Raw genomic sequence first — 23,934 nt, forward strand, 5'->3', positions numbered from 1 at the left:
TTAACCATCGACGTTTTTAGACAGTATTAAATTGGCGTCATTTGTGGAAACTCTGAGTTAAGAATTGAACTGAGATGTTATAAGATGGATGACACTGGAAGACACAACACTGAGGATATTGAGATATCAAACATCATCAGTCAGTATCGCCTGTGCCCAACCCCTTGGGAGAGCTACCGCCTCAACTTGTCAAGACATCACCGACACTTCAACAAAAAACAACTCGGCCTATAGGAACATCCAAGGGGGTGTGTTGGTGCAATTTGCCCTGGGTCAATATTGGCCAGGTTGACTAAGTTTGAGTTGGCTTAAACTTGAGTCTTAGTTTTGAGTTTTGATGGTTTACAATATATGGAGATTGCATGTACAATTGTCCATATGGGAGATTAATGGTCAAAGGTTAACAAAAAAAAATCAAGTAGGTCGAGGTTGACCGAATACTTGACTGGGAAGTTCTAATTGGAGGTTAGGCAAGGGCAAGACCAATGGAAAGGTTGGCTAAAGAAGAAAATCTAAATAGGTCAGTGTTGATCGGACACTTGGTGTGGAAAGAAAATCTAAGGGCAATATATGGGAGATTAACAGTCAAAGCTTCTTGATTTACTTCTGCTACTTTTTCCTTCCCGTCTCTAGCTTCTTACTCTGGGCTTCCAGGGAATCAACCTCCCTCTTCATCCGATTAGCCTTATACTTCACCTAAAGTCTGTCTAACCACTACAACAAAAACTGCAAATGACAACGGATATTATCCGTTGTCGTAGGGTCAAAAAATCGTTGTAACTGAGGGCGTTGTAGAATTTATTGCCCTACGACAACAGTTTTGAATCCGTTGTCTTTATAGACATTTGATAACAATTTTTATCCGTTGTTGTTTATATACTCAAAATTTGTTTACGAAGGATACAACAACGTTTTAAAACCGTTGTGGTAGATAATTTCAACAATAAAAATAAACCGTTGTGGTAGACTCTTTTTACAACAGATATAAACCGTTGTGGTAGACTCTTTTTACAACAGATATAAACTGTTGTGGTAGATAATATTTACTCGTTTTGTTTTTTTTACAACAGTTATAAACTGTTGTGGTATATAATTTTAATATATTTTACAACAGATAAAACCATTATCTTTTATCACTTTATACAAAAAAAATTCCATTGTGGTTTACATAGTTTTTACAATATTTTTAACTGTTGTCTTTAATGTTCATTAATACCAAACAACCAATCTTATTTTGATATAAGCAAACCAAAAATACAAAACTAAATATTTACTACATTAAATCCAAAATAAACATCCATATACAAAAATATACAAAATGAGTTGTTACTCATCAAAATACACATGCATGTTTTCCATTACTGTTCTCCATATACATTAAATCACATGTTTTCCATTTGTTGTTCTCCATATGACTTTTAATTTACAAATTAGCAAGGCAAGCTACATCCTAACAAAGCTCACTTCTTGCATCAAAAAAACTCAAGCCTCACGAATTGCCCGACCTGCAAGAGAAAAATTTAACAAAACTTATCAAATTCCAGAATTCCAGATTATAGTCTACATGACAACACGAATTCCTGGAAAACAAGCAATACAAGATAGAACAGATATTAGGTGTTGTTTCATGCTACACAAGTCAAACAAAACGATACAAATTAGTGTGTATCAAGAAATAGTCGGCAACATTCACTCACGCAGGACAAAATTTCATTATACTCAACACAAAAGAAGGAATGATCTTTTCTTCTTTGAGAATTATACCTCCTTGTCACTCGTTTGACCAAACTAACATGCAGTATATAGAGCGAACTATTAAGAAATCAAACTGCAGTATATAGATGTTTTCTATATCAATATACTATGGATCATACACGAAATGTCTTTACAAGCTCTTCATTTCATTCTCAAGCAATCACTAACATGCATATAGATTAACATAGTTGAGCTTGATGAAGCATCATAATTGTCATTCGCGATGATACTTGCAAGGTCCAACAAGATGGAAGTAGGAAATAAAAATTTGTCATCAACAATAAATTTCTAATGTACTTCTGCCACAGTAGTATTATGCTCAAGGAGTCATCAACAAAGTATGTAGTTCAACATAGTAAAAATTTAAATGCAATGGTAAAAAAAATAATAAATTATAGGATTAGATAAGGAAATTAAACTAGCAAATAAAACAAACACAGGTATAGAATTTAGGGCATCCCAACAGATATCAGATATTCCTTGGACGGTAGAAAAATGCTAGGTAAAACGTGAAAGATGTAAACATGGAGACTGTGAGATATGAGGAAAAACAAGATTGAGTCATGACATATAGATGAAAACCATAAGGAGAGAACAAACAAGAAATTTGTAGAGCAACTCATAAGATACAAAAGGTCTGTTGGGGGATCGGTCGGCTGGCTTTAAGGGGGGTTGGATAGACGGCGCCCCCAAATACTCGCTTCCTACGTATTCGTTAGTGCGCAAGCGGAAATACAAATACTAAAGCAATGAATACGAAAGCTAAAGACAAGGAAAAGAACTAGCAAACCAATACATGTCAATTTACGTGGTTCGGAGATGATGCTCCTACTCCACGGCTGTCCGTAAGGTGGACGATCCCGATCCTTCGGTGGATTAGCCCCCGGAAACTCCGGCTATCTCAAGTCGCTCCTTGTGGGTGGAGAAACCTCACCACAACACATCAAGACCTCTTGGATTCCACAAACACTTGAGCACTCTTGTGACTACTAATTAGGCTTTAACCAAGTCTAATTTCGTCACCTTGGCCGGCCATACCAAGCTCCTTCTTATAGAGCTTGGAACAAATCAGAACATGATTTGCCCGTTACCAGTCGACTGGTCCATGCACCAGTCGACTGGTGCCAGCCCAACGGCACTCCAACGGCTATCTATCAGTCGACTGGTCCCATGACCAGTCGACTACAGAATGCTTCTGTGCTCACCACCAGTCGACTGGTCCCAGTACCAGTCGACTGGTACAACCCTAAACTTAGGGTTTCCCATCCCGAGTACATTTCACTTGCACCCGGACCCTCACGACTCACTTGACTCTTCTTTGCAGCTTTGACCTCTTGCCTTCAAGCCTACTTCCTTTGGCTCTCGTCCCTCGGATGCATCCAAGCCCGCGGCTTGTCTCCAATGCCATCCTTCGCGTATGCCTCGAAGTCGCTTCCCTCGGCCCTTGTCCTTGTTGCCTTGTCCACGATCCCTCAGATGCATTCAAGCCCGCGGCTTGTCCTCAATGCCATCCTTCATCGGACCCGAAGCCGTCAACCTGAGTCACATGTGTCACCTGCAGTCCTGCACAACTCAAGTACACATATCAAATAACGAGGGTAAACCTAACTTAAACCCTTTGCCCAAACACCAAAACACATGGTCCCGCGGACCATTGGGATTGCTCCAACAATCTCCCCCTTTTTGGTGTTTGGCAATACGTTTAAGTTAGGGAAAACAAATAGCAAATAAACATGCTAATACACTGGACTTACGATGCCAAGGCTACACACTTGGACTTACTCCGCCGAATGGACTTACGTTGCCAAGGCTATACACTTGGCAACCGCCGAATGGACTTACGTTGCATTGGAACCTATCCTAAGGCTCCCCCTACACCTAAGCTCCCCAATGAGCTAGGATTTTACCACGGGCTTTTTAAGAACCTATCCCAAGGCTCCCCCTATGCAAAAGCAATTAAGGTTTTCCCAATTTAAACCTTAATTCTCCCCCTTTGCCTAACATCCAAAAAGTTCTCCAACAATATCCCAATTGTTGAAAACTTATCATCTAACTGACCCTAAACTCATGTATTAATCCCCCTTGGATCCCATACATCTAACCAAGTTGACATGGTCACATACCAATGCTGAAAACAGTTTCAGACTGGTATCAGTCGACTGCCCCCCTTCGACAGACCCTTACAGAAACATTCTGTGGTCGAAAAACACTGTTACCAGTCGATTGGTATCTGCACCAATCGACTGGTACCCTATTTCTGAAAAAATCAGCCTTTTCAGGCCAACTTCAAAAATGCACCAGAAATTCCCTAGACCTCCAAAAATTCCCAAATTTTGTGGAGAGGTCTATTGTACCCTTGTCTACTTGAGAAAAATACATTACAAAATGTATCTATTACCAATCCCAAGATTGACACAAAATCCAAAACTAACTAAATAGTTCAATTGAACCTTGACCTAAAGTCCTAGTTTTGGCTTCCTTTTGATGTATTTGCCCATACCAACCCACAATGCATCCCTAGCATTGGTTCATATGGCATCTATACATCCAAAACCAATTATCATGCAATATGATCCCAATTGTCATATTTCTTGCATGAAACACAAACCATGTGTGCCAATTCCCTAGGTTTGAGACTCAAGTCCGTCTCTAAACCACTTGACACACTCCATGGCTCCTCTAGACCCCCCAAGTAGAACCCACCTGAGATCCATTTGCCATGGGTCCCAAATTGACTTTTGGAGCTCCCCCTAGAGCTCTTTACCTTAGTCACCTCCCTAGGTGACTCATCTATTGTGATCAAACCACAATGATGTCCCTTAGAAGATCTCCTTATCTTCTTGACCTTGGACACATCATCCTTGCCATAATCATATGCAACCCTAGCATATTTCTTTTTATTGGCCTTGGATGACTCTCCCTTGCCCTTATCATGTGCCATCCTAGCACATGGTCTCCTTTTGACCTTGGAGGGACTAGATCGGTATCCCAAGCCCGATCTATCATTGTTGGGTTTTTGGCTACCCAACACCATACTTAATCCCTTAGATCCAATAGTGAATCTCTTAAGAAATTTCTCCAATTGATCAAGCTTTGCCTTCAAAGCTTGATTTTCCCTTTCTAGGTTCCTAAACCTAGAGTCAACATGTCCACCATGGACATTCCTAGACCTACCCTTTCTAGGCATGTGTCTCCCCTTCTTAGGATTAATGCCTTGGGCCTCCTTAGGTCTACCATTCCTAGGTTTTTCATGAATTGGCCTCCTAGGGTTTTGATCTACATTAACCCTATTCCTATCATGATATTTAAATCCAAAATTTTGCATGGGTAAATAATGAGAATTATTCCTAGCATGCATGGAGGAATGAAAATTTGAATTGCATTTCAAATTAGGGTATACCTCCCTTACCCTTGAAGCTCCCCCTTGACTTGAGCTCCTCTTCTTCTTCTCCCACTTCTTTAGATGCTCCAACTTCTTGAAGTCTCCCTTCCTCGAGCATCTTGTGTGGTAGTGTCCAAGTTCTCCACACGTGAAGCATCTAATGTGCTTCTTCTCCTTCTTCTTCCTACAACTCAAATTAGATTCTAAAGGAATTGAATTGAGTTTAGGAGATACCTTCTTCTTGCTCATTGGACACCTACTCTTGTAGTGTCCCTTCTCATTGCACCCGAAGCATACAATGTGATCTTTTGACTTTGCTTCGGTGGAGGTACTTACTAAGTTGACTTCCAAGACTTCTTCTTCACTTGTCTTGGATTCTTCCTCACCCTTTGAGGATGTCTCCTCATCCACACTAATGGATGCCATTTCTTCATCCTTCTCCTCCTTCTCCTCGGAAGTTGAGTGCTCGTCACCTTCCGGTTGCTCCCCCTCTACTTGAGCAACTAGACCCATCTCAATGGGTTCTTCTTCCTCTTGTGTAGGTTTAGGTTCTTCTTGTAGAACCATCTTCACCTTGCTCCACAACTCGTGGGCGTTCTTATACTCACCTACACCATTTATCACATGATTAGGCAAAATATCAATCAATATAGATATTACCTTTGAATTTGCCTCCGATCGTGTGGTTTGCTCTTCCGTCCAATGTCGTGATCGGAGCTTCATTCCTTTCTTGTCTCTTGGGACTTCAAATGGTTCCTCGACAACCATCATTGTGTCCCAATCCGTCTCGAGGAAGTTCTTCATCCTCATCATCCAATACGTGATGTCCCCAAGGCTTCCTCCTTCAAATTTTGGAGGGACAATAGACCCGGCCATCTTGTGCTTCCTTGGCGGTTAGTCCAACGGAGAGCGTCCTGGCTCTGATACCACTTGTTGGGGGATCGGTCGGCCGGCTTTAAGGGGGGTTGGATAGACGACGCCCCCAAATACTCGCTTCCTACGTATTCGTTAGTGCGCAAGCGGAAATACAAATACTAAAGCAATGAATACGAAAGCTAAAGATAAGGAAAAGAACTAGCAAACCAATACACGTCAATTTACGTGGTTCGGAGATGATGCTCCTACTCCACGGCTGTCCGTAAGGTGGACGATCCCGATCCTTCGGTGGATTAGCCCCCGGAAACTCCGGCTATCTCAAGTCGCTCCTTGTGGGTGGAGAAACCTCACCACAACACACCAAGACCTCTTGGATTCCACAAACACTTAAGCACTCTTGTGACTACTAATTAGGATTTAACCAAGTCTAATTTCGTCGCCTTGGCCGGCCATATCAAGCTCCTTCTTATAGAGCTTGGAACAAATCAAAACCTGATTTGCCCGTTACCAGTCGACTGGTCCATGCACCAGTCGACTGGTGCCAGCCCAACGACACTCCAACGGCTATCTATCAGTCGACTGGTCCCATGACCAGTCGACTGATCCCAGCCATTTCGGGCACAGAATGCTTCTGTGCTCACCACCAGTCGACTGGTCCCAGTACCAGTCGACTGGTACAACCCTAAACTTAGGGTTTTCCATCCCGAGTACATTTCACTCGCACCCGGACCCTCACGACTCACTTGACTCTTCTTTGCAGCTTTGACCTCTTGCCTTCAAGCCTACTTCCTTTGGCTCTCGTCCCTCGGATGCATCCAAGCCCGCGGCTTGTCTCCAATGCCATCCTTCGCGTATGCCTCGAAGTCGCTTCCCTCGGCCCTTGTCCTTGTTGCCTTGTCCACGATCCCTCAGATGCATTCAAGCCCGCGGCTTGTCCTCAATGCCATCCTTCATCGGACCCGAAGCCGTCAACCTGAGTCACATGTGTCACCTGCAGTCCTACACAACTCAAGTACACATATCAAATAACGAGGGTAAACCTAACTTAAACCCTTTGCCCAAACACCAAAACACATGGTCCCGCGGACCATTGGGATTGCTCCAACAAGGTCATCATCTAACAATTCACAAAGAGATAACTTCCACATTGTCAGTCCTTGCATAATTTGGAAACAACTAAATAAGCTACTCACACAACCCAACCATTATTAATTTTGGACCACAAAGAAACATACCAAGAAATACTGTTTGACGCATGTTTAGCAACCATATTTTAGGAAAAGGAAGTAGAAGTCCTGACCTTAGATAATACATGGTTGCCAAACAAAATTATAAGGACACCACGACTTTACCTATAATTAAATTCACAAAATGTTTAATCAGCAAGATAACACATGGATGTATATTAGGTATTGGCATATCAAAGCAAAAGATGAAAACAAAGAGAGGCAATAAATAAGAGAAATGTCAGCTAATTCTGCTCATGGTAGAAATGCAAGAATGAAGTATTGAGCAAAGGAGATAGCTAGCTATGAACAAACAAATTATTGGCACTAAGGAATCAAAACCAATAAGTCATGGAGTCACAAACAAAGTGTTCAACCATCTTTTGAAGTCTAGCAATTTATACCTAGTAATGAATATAGTCTAGTACGCAATTCGCCCATTCGGATTGCACTTCGTCAATTTCTTTGTTGGAGTAAATTGTTTTCATGAACTATTAACAAACCCAGATTATATTAGTAAAAAAAATCAGTAATGAAGAAGCAAAGTCAAATAAAAGAAATTATTTAAGAAAATTGAGAATATGTCAAATATTACCATTGAGCTAAGTGAATCCTTCTCGCCGGTAGCATTTCCTTCAATAATTTCTCTCATAAATTTCATCACATAAACCCACATTGTTTAACATTAGGTTATCGACCCTATGTTAACAAAAGATTATCAATGAATAATGCACAGTTAAATATTTTTAAATTAATCACAAGTAAATATATGTGTGTATATATAATATACAAACCTTTACGACTTCCCACATAGGCTTCTTTTTCCCTTTCCTTTGCTTGCTCGAATTGAACAATTTCAAGCTCCTTTGTACAACAAGAGTTGACATATGAGTAATAAATTAAATTAAATGCTTAATTAAAAAACAAATATGTACTCACATATCCATTACATATTTCCAGTCCTCATAACGATTGCGATGATTAAGTGAATCGAACAAATAAACCATCTCCATATAAGGGTCGATGACAGTCAAAATCTAATGACAACTATGCACAAAACAGATAGTCAATGCATAAATTCAACAGAATTGTTGAAATAAATCTATTAAAAATGAAATTGTAATATTTATTTACCTAACATTGTGAGGTGCCAAAACTAGCTGATTTTTTGTTGCACCACTCAGCCTATCAGCCAAAACACTTGCCCAACTATTCAAGTATTCAGTCTTTTCATTTTTGTCAAGTTTGGATACATATGGCATTACTGGAAGGGTTTGTGGATCCACAAATCTGAACTTATCGACATTGTTTTCTTTTTTCATCTTTTTGAAGAGAAACCTTCGATTCAAGAAAAATAATGTTACTATGTTAATACAAATAAAAGGGAAAAAAAATGAGTGATGCGAAAACTTACCACATGTAAGCAACCAGATAATTAGCAGATATTGGCTCCAACTCATAAAAAGGTGTGATGTCTTCAATGTTCACTAGCAGTTCGTACTCATTGTCAAAGAAATCATGATAAAAAACAATTGATATACTTTTTTCGGGGCTGTCCAAAATACGCATAGAGTAACAGTATTGTCAGTACAATACCTAGGTTATGAATCTACCTTGACTATGGCTCTAGCACAAATCCAAAGAAGACAAGACCTAGGTTATGAATCAACGGAGTAGGAGTGCCACCTTTGGCGAAGAAATACACCTTGTCCGATCAAAAGGTTCCACAAGTGAAAGAAGCAGCAGTGGAAGGTCAAAGGGCCTCGTCGAACTCAGAAACCCACTCACCAGGAAATGAGAGGAGCACACCGTCATGGAGGAAGATCCAGCGGAGGCGTGAAGAGATTGTATGAGGAGAGGAAAAAAAATGGCTTAGGTTCGGGAACGCGAAGGGGAAAACACGACGCCGAAAAGAAAACAGCGAGGGAAAGCAAAACAGCGAGGGGAAAATGACCAAAGTCGATTACAACGATTTTTTCAAAACTGTTGTCGTAGCCGCTAAAAAAGCGATGAAAAACAACGAATTTAGAAAACCGTTGTAAAAAGTGTTGTTGATTTCAAAAAGAAATCGCTCAATGACAACAGTTTTTCCAAAATCGTTGTCTTTTATATTTAATGGGGAGTTCAAAGACAACGATTTTGGCAAAAATCGTTGTCTTTGAGCAAATACGCAACGCTTTCTCTTAAAACCGTTATCGTAGGGGTGTTGTCTTTTAACATTTTTGTCGTAGGGGATATAATTTTCCTTAAACAAAGGATTTATGATTGCTCTATAGCTAGGCCATCCCTCAGGTTCTTTGGCAGGTCAACTCCACTTACGCCATGGCAACTTTAGTTTTTAGAGAAGCCAAATGGGTCTCTAGTATAGTTATACAAGCATGCATTTGATGACGATCCTATCATACTTCCAAGAATCATCAACTGAAGACCATCAGCTTCCACATATGTTCGGCCCTAATTCCTGTAGGATCGAAAAGAATTTAGATATCTCCATAATTGCATGATATTGTCCACTTTGGGCCTAAGCCCTCATGGTTTTGCTCTTGGGCTCTACCCAAAAGGCCTCATGCCAATGGAGATATCTTTTCTCTTATAAACCCATGATCTTTCCCATGTGTTTCCAATATGGGACTATGTTTGCAACCTTGCAACCCCAACAATCCCCCCCTCAAACAAAGGACCATAGGGTATCAGTTTACTTATTGCATTAATTGTAATTCAAATTGTAATCTTTCCGATATTATAGTTGTTGCCCACCGAAAGCGGTCAAGGACCGAGGGCCTTCGAGTAGGAGTCGCCATAGGCTCCGAACGAAGTAAAACATCTGCGTCGTTCTGTGCTTGCTTTACTTTTTCCGCTGCGTTACTTAATTTTACGATTCCGATATTTCGAAAAACGAAATAGCCACGAGCGCTATTCACCCCCCTCTAGCGCTTTCGATCCATCAATTGGTATCAGAGTCCGGACTGCCAGAAGGTTTAACCGCCAACTGTGCACAAGAGCTATGGTCTGATTGAGCCATGTGAGTACAATATTGACCTCGAACAAAGAAAGTGGGGGGTCCTATGTTCGGATCAAGAGGACCAGACACCAGGTAGGAAGTCCTAGTTGCGACTAGGCAAGGAAGTCCTAGTAGGTCGGGTGGACCGAGGGGCAGGAAGACCTGGTGGGTCGAGGATCGGACGTGGGAAGCCTATGATCTTTCCTATGTGTTTCCAATATGGGACTATTTTTGCAACCTTGCAACCCCAACAATTCCTATTAACTCCTTTACTAGAGCTCTGTGAGAAAGACCTATTAGTGCAGTTAGCACTAACGATCGAACTTAGATTTTGATGTATGATGAATTATTAAAGTTAGATGTTGTATTTTCTAACTTATTCACCAAGTGCGTAGGACTGAAAGACATGATGGGACCTAACACCAAACTAAAGTCTAGTTAGGTTAATAACTGGCACAAGAAGACTAAATAGGTTGATATCTAGCAGGAAATCCAGTTGGATTTACAAAACCTGACAACTAGCTAAAGTCCAGATGAAGCATCTGGCAGGAAGAACTGGTGGGTCAAGCATCAAGTAAGTCTGCAATGATAAATAAGGTAAGCACTGAAGGAGAGTGATCCAGTGAGGATAAGTCCCAGTGGGACTGTAAGCGCTAATCCAGATTAGATCTATTTTAGAAGTTTAAGCTGAAAACATGACTAGATCCTAGTCTTAGTAAGACAGGATCTAATTAATAATATTATTTTATTCTTATTTTGCTAACTCTGTGGTATAGAAAATTAAACTTGAAAGTTGGCTGAAAAAAAGATTTCTAGGTGCCTGAGAAGGGTCCAGGCGCTTAAAGGTCCGAGCACCATCCAGGCACTCGGATGCTCTTAAACCTAATCACTCGAACAGTTGAGTTGGCACACTCTAATTGGATGGTACACATTAGTGTCCAACTGCCCGGGGTTGGTCTAGGCACCTGAGAGTTGATAGAGGCTACCGAATAAAGTTTTGCCTACGTGCAACCACAACAACAATCCAGGCTCCTAGAGGTGGTCCAAGCGCCCAAAAATGAATAATTTAGTGATAAAGTAGGATTGGATAGGTCTCAATATAGACGCCAGGGGTGGTCCAGGTGCCTGAAAATGCCTATAAAAGGAGTCTTGAACAGCAGCCTTAGGAATCAATCTTCTACGCTTATTCACGATCATTCGACCGCTTCAACTTTGTTTTGTTGCTATTCTACAACGTTGTTTCGCCCAACTGTTGCACATGGATCAACTCCAACACCTGAGCTCAGAACTTCTTCATCCGTGCGTTGGTAAAATTTAATTTACAGTTATTTGCTTTATTGATAAGGAAGTGCAAAGTTGTTATACTTATCTTATTCTTGTACTCGATTCTTTGTTAGTAGATTATCCATCAGAAAAGTCCAAAGGACCTGAGTCTTAGAGTAAGAGTTGTCGAAGGTTCCAAACAAAGTAAAATCAAATAAATATTTTTTTCTTAAACATTTATTTTTCTACTACACATTCACACTTATTTTAAAAGTGAAAAAATGAGTTTTCAAATTCACGTGATTCACCCTCCTCCTCTCATGTTCCTCAATCCTACAAGACCTTCTGCAACCGCTTCACCATCCTTCCACCTCTTCGCCAACAAGCCAAGGAAGAGTAAGATCTAACTAGAACTCTCCTGGAACTACTTGTCCTTGGGGGCTTCCTCATCGGCAAGAGTAGGGTCGTCACCTTGAGCAAAAAAAAAATAGGCATAGTGGTCGCACCAACTTTTGGAGCCAGGAGATCGAGTCCCAATGGGGGACGCAATAAGTTAGCCCCGAGATCTCCTTGTAGGAGGGAAGTTGAGGTCATGGCCTTGGGAGGAATCGGAACGAGAGGATGCAAGGAATTGACATCCTTTGGATTATCTATTGTCCCCACAAGGAGAGTCAACAACTGGACAGGTAGAGGTAAAGGACCGTCGAGGGACAAAATTCTCACATGAGAATTTTATAAGGGGGGAGGGAAAACCAAGTCCTGAGTCAGTGATGGAGAGGGACCACAATCAAACTATCAGCATCTTTTTTTAGTTATCCATAAAGGAGCCCCAGTGTCCCCTGAGAGTGTGGACTCTGCGCCTGTTGATGCTTGAGGTGCTATTTCAACCAAGACTAGTACTATAACTGGTGGAGCCTGTTGGTGCAACATCCCTCAGGTCAAGGTTGACCTGGGTGACCAAGCTGAGTCTTGGTTTGAGTTTAGATGTTTGACAATAAGAAATTGATTGAAGAAGAGTCAAGTAGGTCAAGGTTGACCGGATACTTGACAGGAAAGTCCTGGTGAGTGAAGCCAGGCAGAAGGAAAACCCTAGTGAGTGAAGCTAGGTGAAAGTCCTAGTGAGTGAAGCTAGGTGAAAGTCCTGGTGAGTGAAACCAGGTGAAAACCCTAGTGAGTGAAGCTAGGTGAAAGTCCTGGTGAGTGAAGCCAGGCAGAAGGAAAACCCTAGTGAGTGAAGCTAGGTGAAAGTCCTGGTGAGTGAAGCCAGGTGAAAGCCCTAGTGAGTGAAGCTAGGCAGATGGAAAACCCTAGTGAGTGAAGCTAGGTGAAAGTCCTGGTGAGTGAAGCCGGCAAGGGAAAATCCAGATGGATCAAGGATGATCGGACATCTGGTGTTGGGAAGTCCAAGTAGGTCAAAGGATTGATTGGATACTTGGCACGAGGAAATACAGATAGGTCAAAGGGATTGACCAGACATCTGATGGAAGTCCAAGTAGGTCAAGGGAGTGACCAGATACTTGGCATGAATAGAAAAGTCTAAGTGGGTCAAAGGGATTGACCAGACACTTGGTGGGAAGTCCTAGCAGGTCAAAGGAGTGACCAGATGCTAGGCATGATGTACCAACAGGTCAAGGTTGACCGGATGTTGGTTTGAGAGGCTTGGAACTTGGTTTTGGGCAAAAACCAAGTGTTGGATCGATCAGTGGATCGATCCAGGAGTTGGATCGATCAGTGGATCGATCCAGGCTTCTCCTAAGCGAACAGAGAGCCTCTGGATCGATCCAGATGTTCCAATCGATCGGTGGATCGATTGCGGCTTCGCGCGATAAGCGCTGGATCGATCCGTGGATCGATCCAGGCGTTTTTCCCAGAGCATAGAGGCACTCTGGATCGATCCGTGAGTCGATCCAAAGCCTCCCCGATCGATTGGGAACATTCGAATCGATCGGGATCCAACCGTTGGCGTCGATAAAGGCCGCAGGCGTTCATTTCCTTCGGCATCTCTTCTCCGATTCACTCCAGATTTCTCGCCAGCTCCTCCACAGCACTCACAAAGCTCAGATCGCCAGTTCTTGAAGGATCTTGGAAGTTTTCCAAGTCAAGAGGTGGATCAAAGCCAAGAAGAGAAGCTAGGGTTAGAGTTTATACTCATTGTAAGCTTGTAAGCTTGTATTTCTTGTATCCTTTCCCTCTCTTCTTGTATTGAGTCTTGTAGGGCTTCTCCGCCCTTGGTAGTTACCATAAAGGAGAGTTTTATTTAGTGGAGGGTGTGTGCGTTGGTGTGGATCCTTGGATTAGTCACCTCTTGTGAGGTGGATACCAAGTAAACCAACCGTGTTAGCGTTGTGTGATTGTTTCTTTGTATTTCCGCTGCACATCTTTGAAGGAACAAGCAACGCCGAGCAACGAGCGAACGCGACGAGCTATTCACCCCCCCCCCCCCTCTAGCTACTTTTGGTCCTAACAAGTGGTATCAGAGTGAGACCGCTCTTCACCGGAATCATCGCCGGAAGGGTCAAGCATAACAAGAAAAGCTAGAGGGTGAAGAAGTTGAAGCAAAAATTGTCAAAGTCAAAGATATCAAAAAGCTCAACTTCAAGATGCAATTCTAAGATGGACTTGGATTTGACACAAGGGTGGCTCCACCATACACTTCCACGAGTTTTGATTCTTGGAAATCAAGAATTGAAAATTTTCTTATGATGGAAATAGAGCAATGGTTTGCTCTAATGGAAGGCTTCGAGGCTCCAAGAAATTCAAAGGGCAAAGTTCTCAAGAGGAGCAAGTGGAGCCAAGAGCAAGTCCAAAGGTGCGAGGCAAATGATAAAGTGACCAAGCTTTTGGTAAATTTATTGCCAAGCACCATCCTTTGCAAAATTGGAGAATTTGAAGATGCAAAGGAATTATGGAGCAAATTGGCCAAGCTTCATGAAGAGATCCCCTCCACTGTACAAGAGCAAGAAGTATCCAGAGGGTGACTCTTTGGAGCAAGACCAAGAGGAGGGCTCCGAGGTTGAGAGATGCTCAACCTCCGAAGAAGAAGAAATCCAAGAAGCTTCATCCTCAAGGGAATGCAACGAAGGGAACAAGGAGGGAGCATACTCCTTGTTTCATATTCAAGATGATGAAGCCTCCACCTCTAGGATTGAGGGGGAGCAATTCTTGGTGACACCGGATCAAGAAGAAGGAGAAGCTTCTACATCCGGGTCAAGAGAAGAAGGGGAGGAAGAAGCTTCTACCTCCACAAGTCAAGAAAAATCAAATGGAGGGGAATCAAGGTCCGATCAAGAGGAAGCTTCTACCTCCGGATCCAAAGGAAAAGATGTCACCCCTACACACAAAGGTATAAATGTTTCAATTAAAAATAAAAATCATATAATATGTTTTGAGTGTAGGGAAAATGGACACTACAAGAGCAAGTGCCCTAAATTGGCCAAGAAGAAGGGCAAAGTGGCACAAAAGGGCAAGGCGAAGCCCAAGGAGATCATCCCCAACACAAAGAAGAGCAAGGAGCATATTATATGTTTCTCTTGTAATCAAAAGGGGCATTACCGAAGTCAATGCCCCAAGGGGAAGAAGGTGGTCAAGGCTCAAGGAGGCACTAGTCAAGGGGGAGCCTCCAAGGTAAAGAAGAAGGTATCTTTTATTGAGCCTACCCCCTTACATTATGGTGAAAAGCATGATAGTTCTAACTTTTATCATTTTAATGCAATTTACCATAAGAATAGAAAGCATGAGGGCTTTAAGGAAAAACATGTGGCCCTACATGCCAAAATTACCCAACCTAAGGTTAGGGAGGTAGATAGACACTTGGGCGGGAACACTAAGGAAAATAGACACATGCCCAAGATCAAAAATGCTCATGGACCAAAACCTAGGGATTTAATGATAGAAAATCAAGTCTTGAGGTCAAGACTTGACAAACTAGAAAAGACCCTAAAAAGGATGGAGAATATCCTTAAAGGGCAAAATGAGCAATACCTAGGGCTAGGAGCACAAAGGTCATCCAATGGCTATAGAGGTTTGGGATACAAACCCAAAGCTAAAAAGGATGTTCCTAGTTATCATAGGGTTCCATATAGCTATGGAACAAACCCTAAGTCTAGAGGTCAAGTCAAAGATACAAGGGAAGATATCCCTAGAAGTATCTTTGCAACCAAAGTGACTAAGACTTCTAAGAAGTCTAAGAAAGTCACTAACAAGGTCACAAGGGAGGCTATCCCTAGAGTTGACCTAGAAAGTGTGACCAAGGCTTCTAAGAAGCCCAACAAGGTCACTAGGAAGGTATCTAGGGAAGTTATCCCTAGTGAGTACCTAGAGCATCCAAGGAGCACCAATAGGTGTTGGGTTCCTAGGAGCATCTTCTCTACCCCATAGATGGGTTAGAGAGTGTCAACTCCGATTAGAAGGGTAGTTAACCTAACTTTGAGGAAATTGACACTCAAGGAGCATTTTCAAGGTTTTAGTTAACCTTTGAAAATGAAATGGACCTATTGATTACTCCTTGAAAGAGTAAAATGTGTCTAATGGTGAAAAATTGATTTTATCTTAAAATGGCACAAATTGGGAAAACCTTGAGAAATACCAAGTTGGGATTTTGGTATTCTCTTGAAAATTTAAGGCAATCCGGGCCTTGATTTATGTAATCACTCTTGAGGAAAAATGGAATATGCCAACATTTGAGGACATGTTTATTTTCAATTGGCATACATTAAATCAAGGAAATTAGAAATGTCAATTTAGGCTTTGGCATTCTCTTGAAGCACTTTAGGGCAATCTAGGTTTAAGTTGTAAGTTTAGCTAAGACTTTAAGGATACTTAGATAGTTAATCTAGGTATATTTTATTTATGTTAAATCTTGCCATGATTGTTTGCCCATCATATGCCATGACATCATGTCTAGTTTTGCATTCATACCTTATTATGAAAATACAAAAATATCATGTCATATCATACATACATCATGTAGCTATAGGGTACTTTCTTTTGAACATTGCCTCCTTTTGATGTATGTCATAACATAATCATGCATTAAGTTTAATTCCTTGTAATTAAGGACAAATAGCATTTAACAACACTTATTAACAAGTGACATCCTAGGTGGATGTCTAATATCTCTAAAATGCCTAGATAGATATGCATGATCCCTAGAATAGGGCAAAACTAAAATCTCACATCTCACAAGGACTATAAGGTGACTTGTATGTGTTTTAGTGTACATTAGATACAAGTGAGATGTTAGAAAGATGAACAAAACTCAAGATGTTGATTTAGTGCATTCTTTTGAGTTTTAGGTTCATCAAAACACATAGTTATGTGTTTTCCCATCATTGGGAAAGCTAATGTACAAGTCATGTGCATTATGCCCAAGGAACATGATGGGATATTGGTTTTGAAAATGTTTTTAAAATGTTTTTGGAAAACCTTGGTGAAGGCTATCTTTTGATAGTAATCACCATTGAATAGTTAGACACAAACTTGAAGAAAAACACTAAAGTTTTTGTAAGTTTTCAAGTTTGTGTCAATCTTTGAAAATATGATGTATTTTCATAGAAAGCTATTTTTCCATGATTAAGTATGCCCTAAATAATGTCTACACGAAATTTCATGATTTTTGAATTTTTGTAGAATTTTCTAGGGGTTTCTGAAGTTGACTGAAATGGAATTTCAGCAACTATCAGAGCTCCGATCGATCCATGGATCGATTGGAGTGCCCGAATCGATCCGTGGATCGATTCAGAAGGCAAGTCTCCCGCGAGCAGAAGCTCGCTGGATCGATCAGCTGATCGATCCAGGTAGTCTGAATCGATCAGTGGATCTATTCAGAAAGGTTCAATCGATTGGAACCCAACTACAATCGATCCAAGTTGCTGATTTTGGCTGGGAAGGCTTGATTTCAGCATCTTTGAACCTCTTTGAGTCTAGGTAACCATTCCAAACCCCTAAAATACATTTGTATACATACAAAGGGTGTTTTCATGTGAAAACAAGGATGGATTGGTTAAGGAAGGCTTCATTGAAGTTTAGGTTGAGGTTTGTTTCAAATTTTGAGTATTTGAACCTCAAAACTTCTAAATTTGGGTTTCCTAAAGGTTTAGGGATTCCAAGTCATTGTTGGTGCAATGACAGAAGTCACCACCATGTCTTTAGGGGGAGGGACTCTTTAAAGACATGAAAAATTACTTTTCATGAACCTTGGAAGGTGGTTAACCTTCTTTAAAGAAAATGCTCATGTATGAGCTTTTGAACTTGAAATGGGGAGTGGATATCCTCATTATTTCAAGTGGGAACTCAAGTGGTTAGAAAATACTCAAGGTTGGGTATTTGTCTACATTGAGGGAGAAGTTAAGGATAAATGAAGGGTATGGGACCTTCATTATCGTGTTGATCACAACGAGTGATGTTGTGAACAATGATGAGTAACTCTTCAGGGGGAGAGTCGTCAACAAATGGATTTGTTGATGTGTACCCAAAATTGGGGCATGGGTTGATGTGTGCCCAAAGATGGGTTGATGTGTGCCAATAGGGGGAGAATGAAAGGACCTATGAATGGGTGTAAGTTAGGCTTTCATTACCTAGAGGGAGTGTGCCCTCGTAGGGGGAGAATGAAGAGCTTAATTTATATGTTCATTACCTAGTGGCATGAAGATTGAGGCTATAGGATTAGCCTAACTTACATGTGGTATTGTAAGTGTTATTGTGGTATTGTCAAACATCAAAAAGGGGGAGATTGTTGGTGCAACATCCCTCAGGTCAAGGTTGACCTGGGTGACCAAGCTGAGTCTTGGTTTGAGTTTAGATGTTTGACAATAAGAAATTGATTGAAGAAGAGTCAAGTAGGTCAAGGTTGACCGGATACTTGACAGGGAAGTCCTGGTGAGTGAAGCCAGGCAGAAGGAAAACCCTAGTGAGTGAAGCTAGGTGAAAGTCCTAGTGAGTGAAGCTAGGTGAAAGTCCTGGTGAGTGAAACCAGGTGAAAACCCTAGTGAGTGAAGCTAGGTGAAAGTCCTGGTGAAGCCAGGCAGAAGGAAAACCCTAGTGAGTGAAGCTAGGTGAAAGTCCTGGTGAGTGAAGCCAGGTGAAAGCCCTAGTGAGTGAAGCTAGGCAGATGGAAAACCCTAGTGAGTGAAGCTAGGTGAAAGTCCTGGTGAGTGAAGCCAGGCAAGGGAAAATCCAGATGGATCAAGGATGATCGGACATCTGGTGTTGGGAAGTCCAAGTAGGTCAAAGGATTGACTGGATACTTGGCACGAGGAAATACAGATAGGTCAAAGGGATTGACCAGACATCTGATGGAAGTCCAAGTAGGTCAAGGGAGTGACCAGATACTTGGCATGAATAGAAAAGTCTAAGTGGGTCAAAGGGATTGACCAGACACTTGGTGGGAAGTCCTAGCAGGTCAAAGGAGTGACCAGATGCTAGGCATGATGTACCAACAGGTCAAGGTTGACCGGATGTTGGTTTGAGAGGCTTGGAACTTGGTTTTGGGAAAAAACCAAGTGTTGGATCGATCAGTGGATCGATCCAGGAGCTGGATCGATCAGTGGATCGATCCAGGCTTCTCCTAAGCGAACAGAGAGCCTCTGGATCGATCCGTGGATCGATCCAGATGTTCCAATCGATCAGTGGATCGATTGGGACGCGGCTGCTTCGCGCGATAAGCGCTGGATCGATCCGTGGATCGATCCAGGCGTTTTTCCCAGAGCATAGAGGCACTCTGGATCGATCCGTGAGTCGATCCAAAGCTTCCCCGATCGATTGGGAACATTCGAATCGATCGGGATCCGACCGTTGGCGTCGATAAAGGCCGCAGGCGTTCATTTCCTTCGGCATCTCTTCTCCGATTCACTCCAAATTTCTCGTCAGCTCCTCCACAGCACTCACAAAGCTCAGATCGCCAGTTCTTGAAGGATCTTGGAAGTTTTCCAAGTCAAGAGGCGGATCAAAGCCAAGAAGAGAAGCTAGGGTTAGGGTTTATACTCATTGTAAGCTTGTAAGCTTGTAAGCTTGTATTTCTTGTATCCTTTCCCTCTCTTCTTGTATTGAGTCTTGTAGGGCTTCTCCGCCCTTGGTAGTTACCATAAAGGAGAGTTTTATTTAGTGGAGGGTGTGTGTGTTGGTGTGGATCCTTGGATTAGTCACCTCTTGTGAGGTGGATACCAAGTAAACCAACCGTGTTAGCATTGTGTGATTGTTTCTTTGTATTTCCGCTGCACATCTTTGAAGGAACAAGCAACGCCGAGCAATGAGCGAACGCGACGAGCTATTCACCCCCCCCCCCCCTCTAGCTACTTTTGGTCCTAACAGAGCCTCCCTATTGATTGTTGCCTCCATGAGCCTCCAACTCGGCGTCCGACAACTTCATCGCCTGTCCCAAAAAGTTTCAGCAAGGTTGCAGTTACAGAAATAAAGATAAGCCTTAAGTTATAAATCAAAGTTCAAAAATAAGAAAAAAAAAAAAAGACTTTACCAAAAGGGAGTTGAAGGGGAGCCGAAACGGGGCTTAGTCTGAACATATAAAGCAACCCTTCCTCTAGTAAGAAAGTGCTATCAAACTTTAAATCATGTAGTTGCTCTGAGACATGAAAATAGCCTTTCTCCAGGTGATGATTTTTTTAAAATGGGAGGTGGGGGTAATTTGGTTGCCGACAAGTAAGTCAGGACACAATTCTCGAGGGTTAGATGAAAAAGAACTATGATTTCTACCCGTTATGTGATAATGAAAGGTCCTTGAGTAGGCCGAGGTCAACTAGAGATGAAAAGAAGAATACTCCATCCTCTATTTTCATTGGATACAAGAAGCAATGGAAGAGTCGAGCAGATATAGGGATTCAGTATAGATGAAATAGGATAACTACTCCGGTTAAAATTCGGAATTAGTTTGGCCCCAACTGATACAAGGGAGTGTGAAAATATTGGGACACCTCAATGAAGAAAGTAGGAATGGGAAAGTGTAACAAATGACTTCGGAAGAAGTTACACATCCCAGAGGAGGATGGTCATGGCTATCATTCCAGTTGGGGAGTATTAGGCCATGGTCGGCTGGAATCTCATAGGTTCCTTAGTCGATCTAACACTCCGCTACTATAAAGCTTGATTCCATGGACCTATACCAGCGAGTAGATAAAGACCTCACAGCCATCACAAGGCCAATACTAGGACACATACGTTGGCAAAGAAAGGGGAGGGCTAAAGGTAGGTTGGTGAACGACAAACAGTAAGAAGATGAGCGACTTACTTAAAGAAGAAAATGCAAAAAGCTCAAAGAGAAGATGACGAAGAGCGATGTGAGCACAAACAAGGGTTGCATAATGTGACGACGGGCCTTGCAACCAAATTTATATTTGCATACATCTGATTAGGGCCGTTGGATTCAGACCATCTTGAAAACACAGGGGATCATTGGCTGCATGATCAAGCACATAGATCGTGGTAGCCCCTAATAATCATTACGCTGAGGTAGACATTCAATCTTCTCTGCTAGGGGTCATCTCGCATTAATGTGATATAACCTTGGAGACAAAGGTGCCTTCCAGGCTCGAAAGCCGAAGCTAATAAAGCATGTCCCATATTTAAGAAGCGTGACAGCAATTAAGGCATAGATCATGTTAAAGGTCACACCTAGGATTTGCTCTTTGCCATGTATCTGGATAACCAGGATAAAAAAGATGTCATGTCATGTCATTCTAGTTCAGTCAATCAGATTTTCGCCTTTTTTTACTAGACTTGAAGGGGAGATTAGTGATATAGAGATAATCAGGGGAGGCCATGTGGCCGAAGAGGTCAACAATATTGCCAAGGTGATAGTCAAAAGTCAATTTCAAGTGTACTATGGTCCCAACAACTCCCGAGTCAGATTCCAATCTAACTCTCGCCTCTCGACTCCCGACTAGGGTTCAAATCTGACTCTCGACTCCCCACTTGGGTTTTGAGCACTCTTAGTTAAACTGAAACGACCTTAGCTATCAAGAATTAAAGCGATGAACTGTTATTTATTGAAGACGTGGATAACACAGTCATTATCGCGGAAAAGTTGGAAAACGTAGCTATTCAATCTAAAATAAATGGGCAGTGATGATCATTTATTTTCGGAAATGTGGTAGCGATCACAAGAAACGAGGGACACGAAGAGAACGTGGTGAATAATCATGACCCTATAAAAGGTAGTCGACCCTCATAAGAAAAGGTATACGTACATAGTATAATCAAACTCTAATTCTGTATCTTCCATCTCTCTTTTAAAGATTTATACTTGAGCATCGGAGTGACTGCGTCAGGGAATCCTCTGGCCGTCATTCTAATCTCCTTTTCTTAACATGTTTCGATCCTAGACCCCTTGTAGAAGTTTCGTAGGACCACATGCTTAGGTGATCAATACGATAATCAATCTTAGCATGTCGGACAGGATCAATCGATAACAAGGAAATAATTTCGATATATACATGTGCATGGTAGCAGTACGTACGTAGCTGATGGTGACTCCTCAAGAGTCGAGAGTTCGAGCAAGGACATAACAATGTTGTGGATGACACAGTAGGAGGACAGTATGCCACAAGGGTAGGGAATAAGAATAAGTGATTCTTTAATAGTGCCCTTAGCTAATCTAGTGAGGTAGGTGCACTAACATTAATTCATCCTACAACTCACGAACATGAATGGATGGCTTTAACTTTCGTAGGAAAAATTAGATATGTTCTACTATTACACGTTGACCCTCTCAACTAGAGCCACCGAACCCATTAACTCATGAAACAGTTTGTCGGGTCCTTACAGCGCATGGTCCAACCCGAAGTTAGCCTGGACTCCCTGCTCATGACTCAATCTATCAATGGACCCGCACACGATATTCTCTCTGCGTCGGCATGCAATTGCCCTATAAATTAAGAAGGTATATCGCACACTCACTTTGCACCTGGACATGGAGTTCATGAGAGCCGATCAGTTAGTTCTGGCTGCAGGCCTCCTCCTCCTGCAGCTGCCGTTTGCATGCGCATTGGTGCGCTCTCCGAACCGGACAACGGCAGCCGCGCCGTTGGTGCCGGCGATCATCGCGTTCGGGGACTCCATCGTCGACCCAGGCAACAACGACGTGCTGACCACCATCATCAAGTGCAACTTCCCGCCCTACGGCCAGAACTTTGCGGGCGGCGCCACGGGGAGGTTCTCCAACGGCTTCATTCCCACTGATCTAATAGGTGTGTGTTTCGAGCTTCCGATCCGTTTCTAATTTACTTAAGCTAATGCAGTTTAATTTCACATGCAGCTCAAACGTTAGGTGTGAAGCAATTACTTCCCCCGTACCTCGGCGTGGATCTCTCACCCGAGGACATCTTAACCGGTGTCAGCTTTGCCTCCGGTGCAACGGGCTATGACCCTCTCACCCCCAAAATCTTGGTGATCGTCCACTTAATCCCACAATTCTTCGTTCCATAATTTGAAAACTAACTGTGAAGTAATTGATGAAGGATGCTAACTTATAATTGCTCTTGTTTAAGAATGTAATACCCATGAGGGATCAGCTCGATCTCTTCAGTGAGTACAGAGCAAGGCTGTACTCCATTGCTGGTCCAGATCGAGGTGCGGAAATCATCTCGAAAGCCCTCTTCATCATTTGCGCGGGAACTGACGATCTCGCGAACACTTATTTCACCACCCCCTTCAGGAGGAACTATGACGTTCCTTCCTACATCAACTTGTTGATCTCTTCTGCTTCAGAATTCATCAGGGTGCCAGCCTAATTAGTAAATTGCTACATAAATATATCGCCCTGTTTAAGGAGCTATTATAATGTGTAACTTCCGTATATATCTTGTGGTGGTGGTGGTTTGTTTCAGCAAGTAGTAGGAATCGGCGCGACGAAGATCGGATTTGTGGGTCTTCCGCCTATCGGCTGCGTGCCGTCGCAAAGGACTCTCGGAGGAGGTAAAGAAAGACGATGCGAAGCGACTCGGAACCAAGCGGCCCAATTGTTCAACTCCAGGATTCAGACTGTCATCAAAGGTCTTTCAGCAGAGTTTACTCAAGTGAAGATTGTCTACATCGGCATATACGACATTCTTCTTGATCTTGTTCAAAGACCTGGCTATTATGGTGATGATGTCTACTGATGATCTCTGATCTCCTCCATGTAAATTTCACTGCTGAATTCTTGCTCTTTCGCAGGATTTAAGGAGTCCACAAAAGGGTGCTGTGGAAGTGGAGAAATAGAGGTCACTCTCCTCTGCAACAGCAAGACAGTAACCACTTGCAGCGACGTGAATGAGTATGTGTTCTGGGACAGCTACCACCCCACAGAAAAGGCATACAAGATCGTAGTGAACAACATCTTTACCAATTACCTAAGATACTTGCTCTGAAAACTTGGGGAAGAAATGATTCTGAATATTTGTACTGCAATTGCCAATTATAGCCTTATTACTGGTTTCTCTCTG

At 42.2% G+C, this 23,934-nt stretch overlaps 1 protein-coding gene across 1 annotated transcript; it reads left to right on the forward strand.

Moving 5' to 3' along the window:
* Window positions 1–22,394: 22,394 nt before the first annotated feature.
* On the forward strand, window positions 22,395–23,933 carry LOC121979271 (GDSL esterase/lipase EXL3-like). Its single transcript, XM_042531237.1, has 5 exons — window positions 22,395–22,698; window positions 22,767–22,897; window positions 22,999–23,229; window positions 23,338–23,593; window positions 23,666–23,933. Exons 1-5 carry the CDS (start codon window positions 22,422–22,424, stop codon window positions 23,857–23,859), a joined length of 1,089 nt encoding a protein of 362 aa, XP_042387171.1. The 5' UTR covers window positions 22,395–22,421; the 3' UTR covers window positions 23,860–23,933.
* Window position 23,934: the final 1 nt, after the last annotated feature.

The sequence above is a fragment of the Zingiber officinale genome, chromosome 5A (assembly GCF_018446385.1).
Source record: "Zingiber officinale cultivar Zhangliang chromosome 5A, Zo_v1.1, whole genome shotgun sequence".
Taxonomy (NCBI): Eukaryota; Viridiplantae; Streptophyta; class Magnoliopsida; order Zingiberales; family Zingiberaceae; genus Zingiber; species Zingiber officinale.

Bases quoted from the DNA above. Each gene is read 5' to 3' on its own strand.
- LOC121979271 (XM_042531237.1), top strand. From the start codon at position 22,422: ATGGAGTTCATGAGAGCCGATCAGTTAGTTCTGGCTGCAGGCCTCCTC. The intron at 22,898-22,998 runs GTGATCGTCCAC...CTCTTGTTTAAG, and splicing joins CTCTCACCCCCAAAATCTTG to AATGTAATACCCATGAGGGA. The intron at 23,230-23,337 runs GTGCCAGCCTAA...GGTTTGTTTCAG, and splicing joins CTGCTTCAGAATTCATCAGG to CAAGTAGTAGGAATCGGCGC.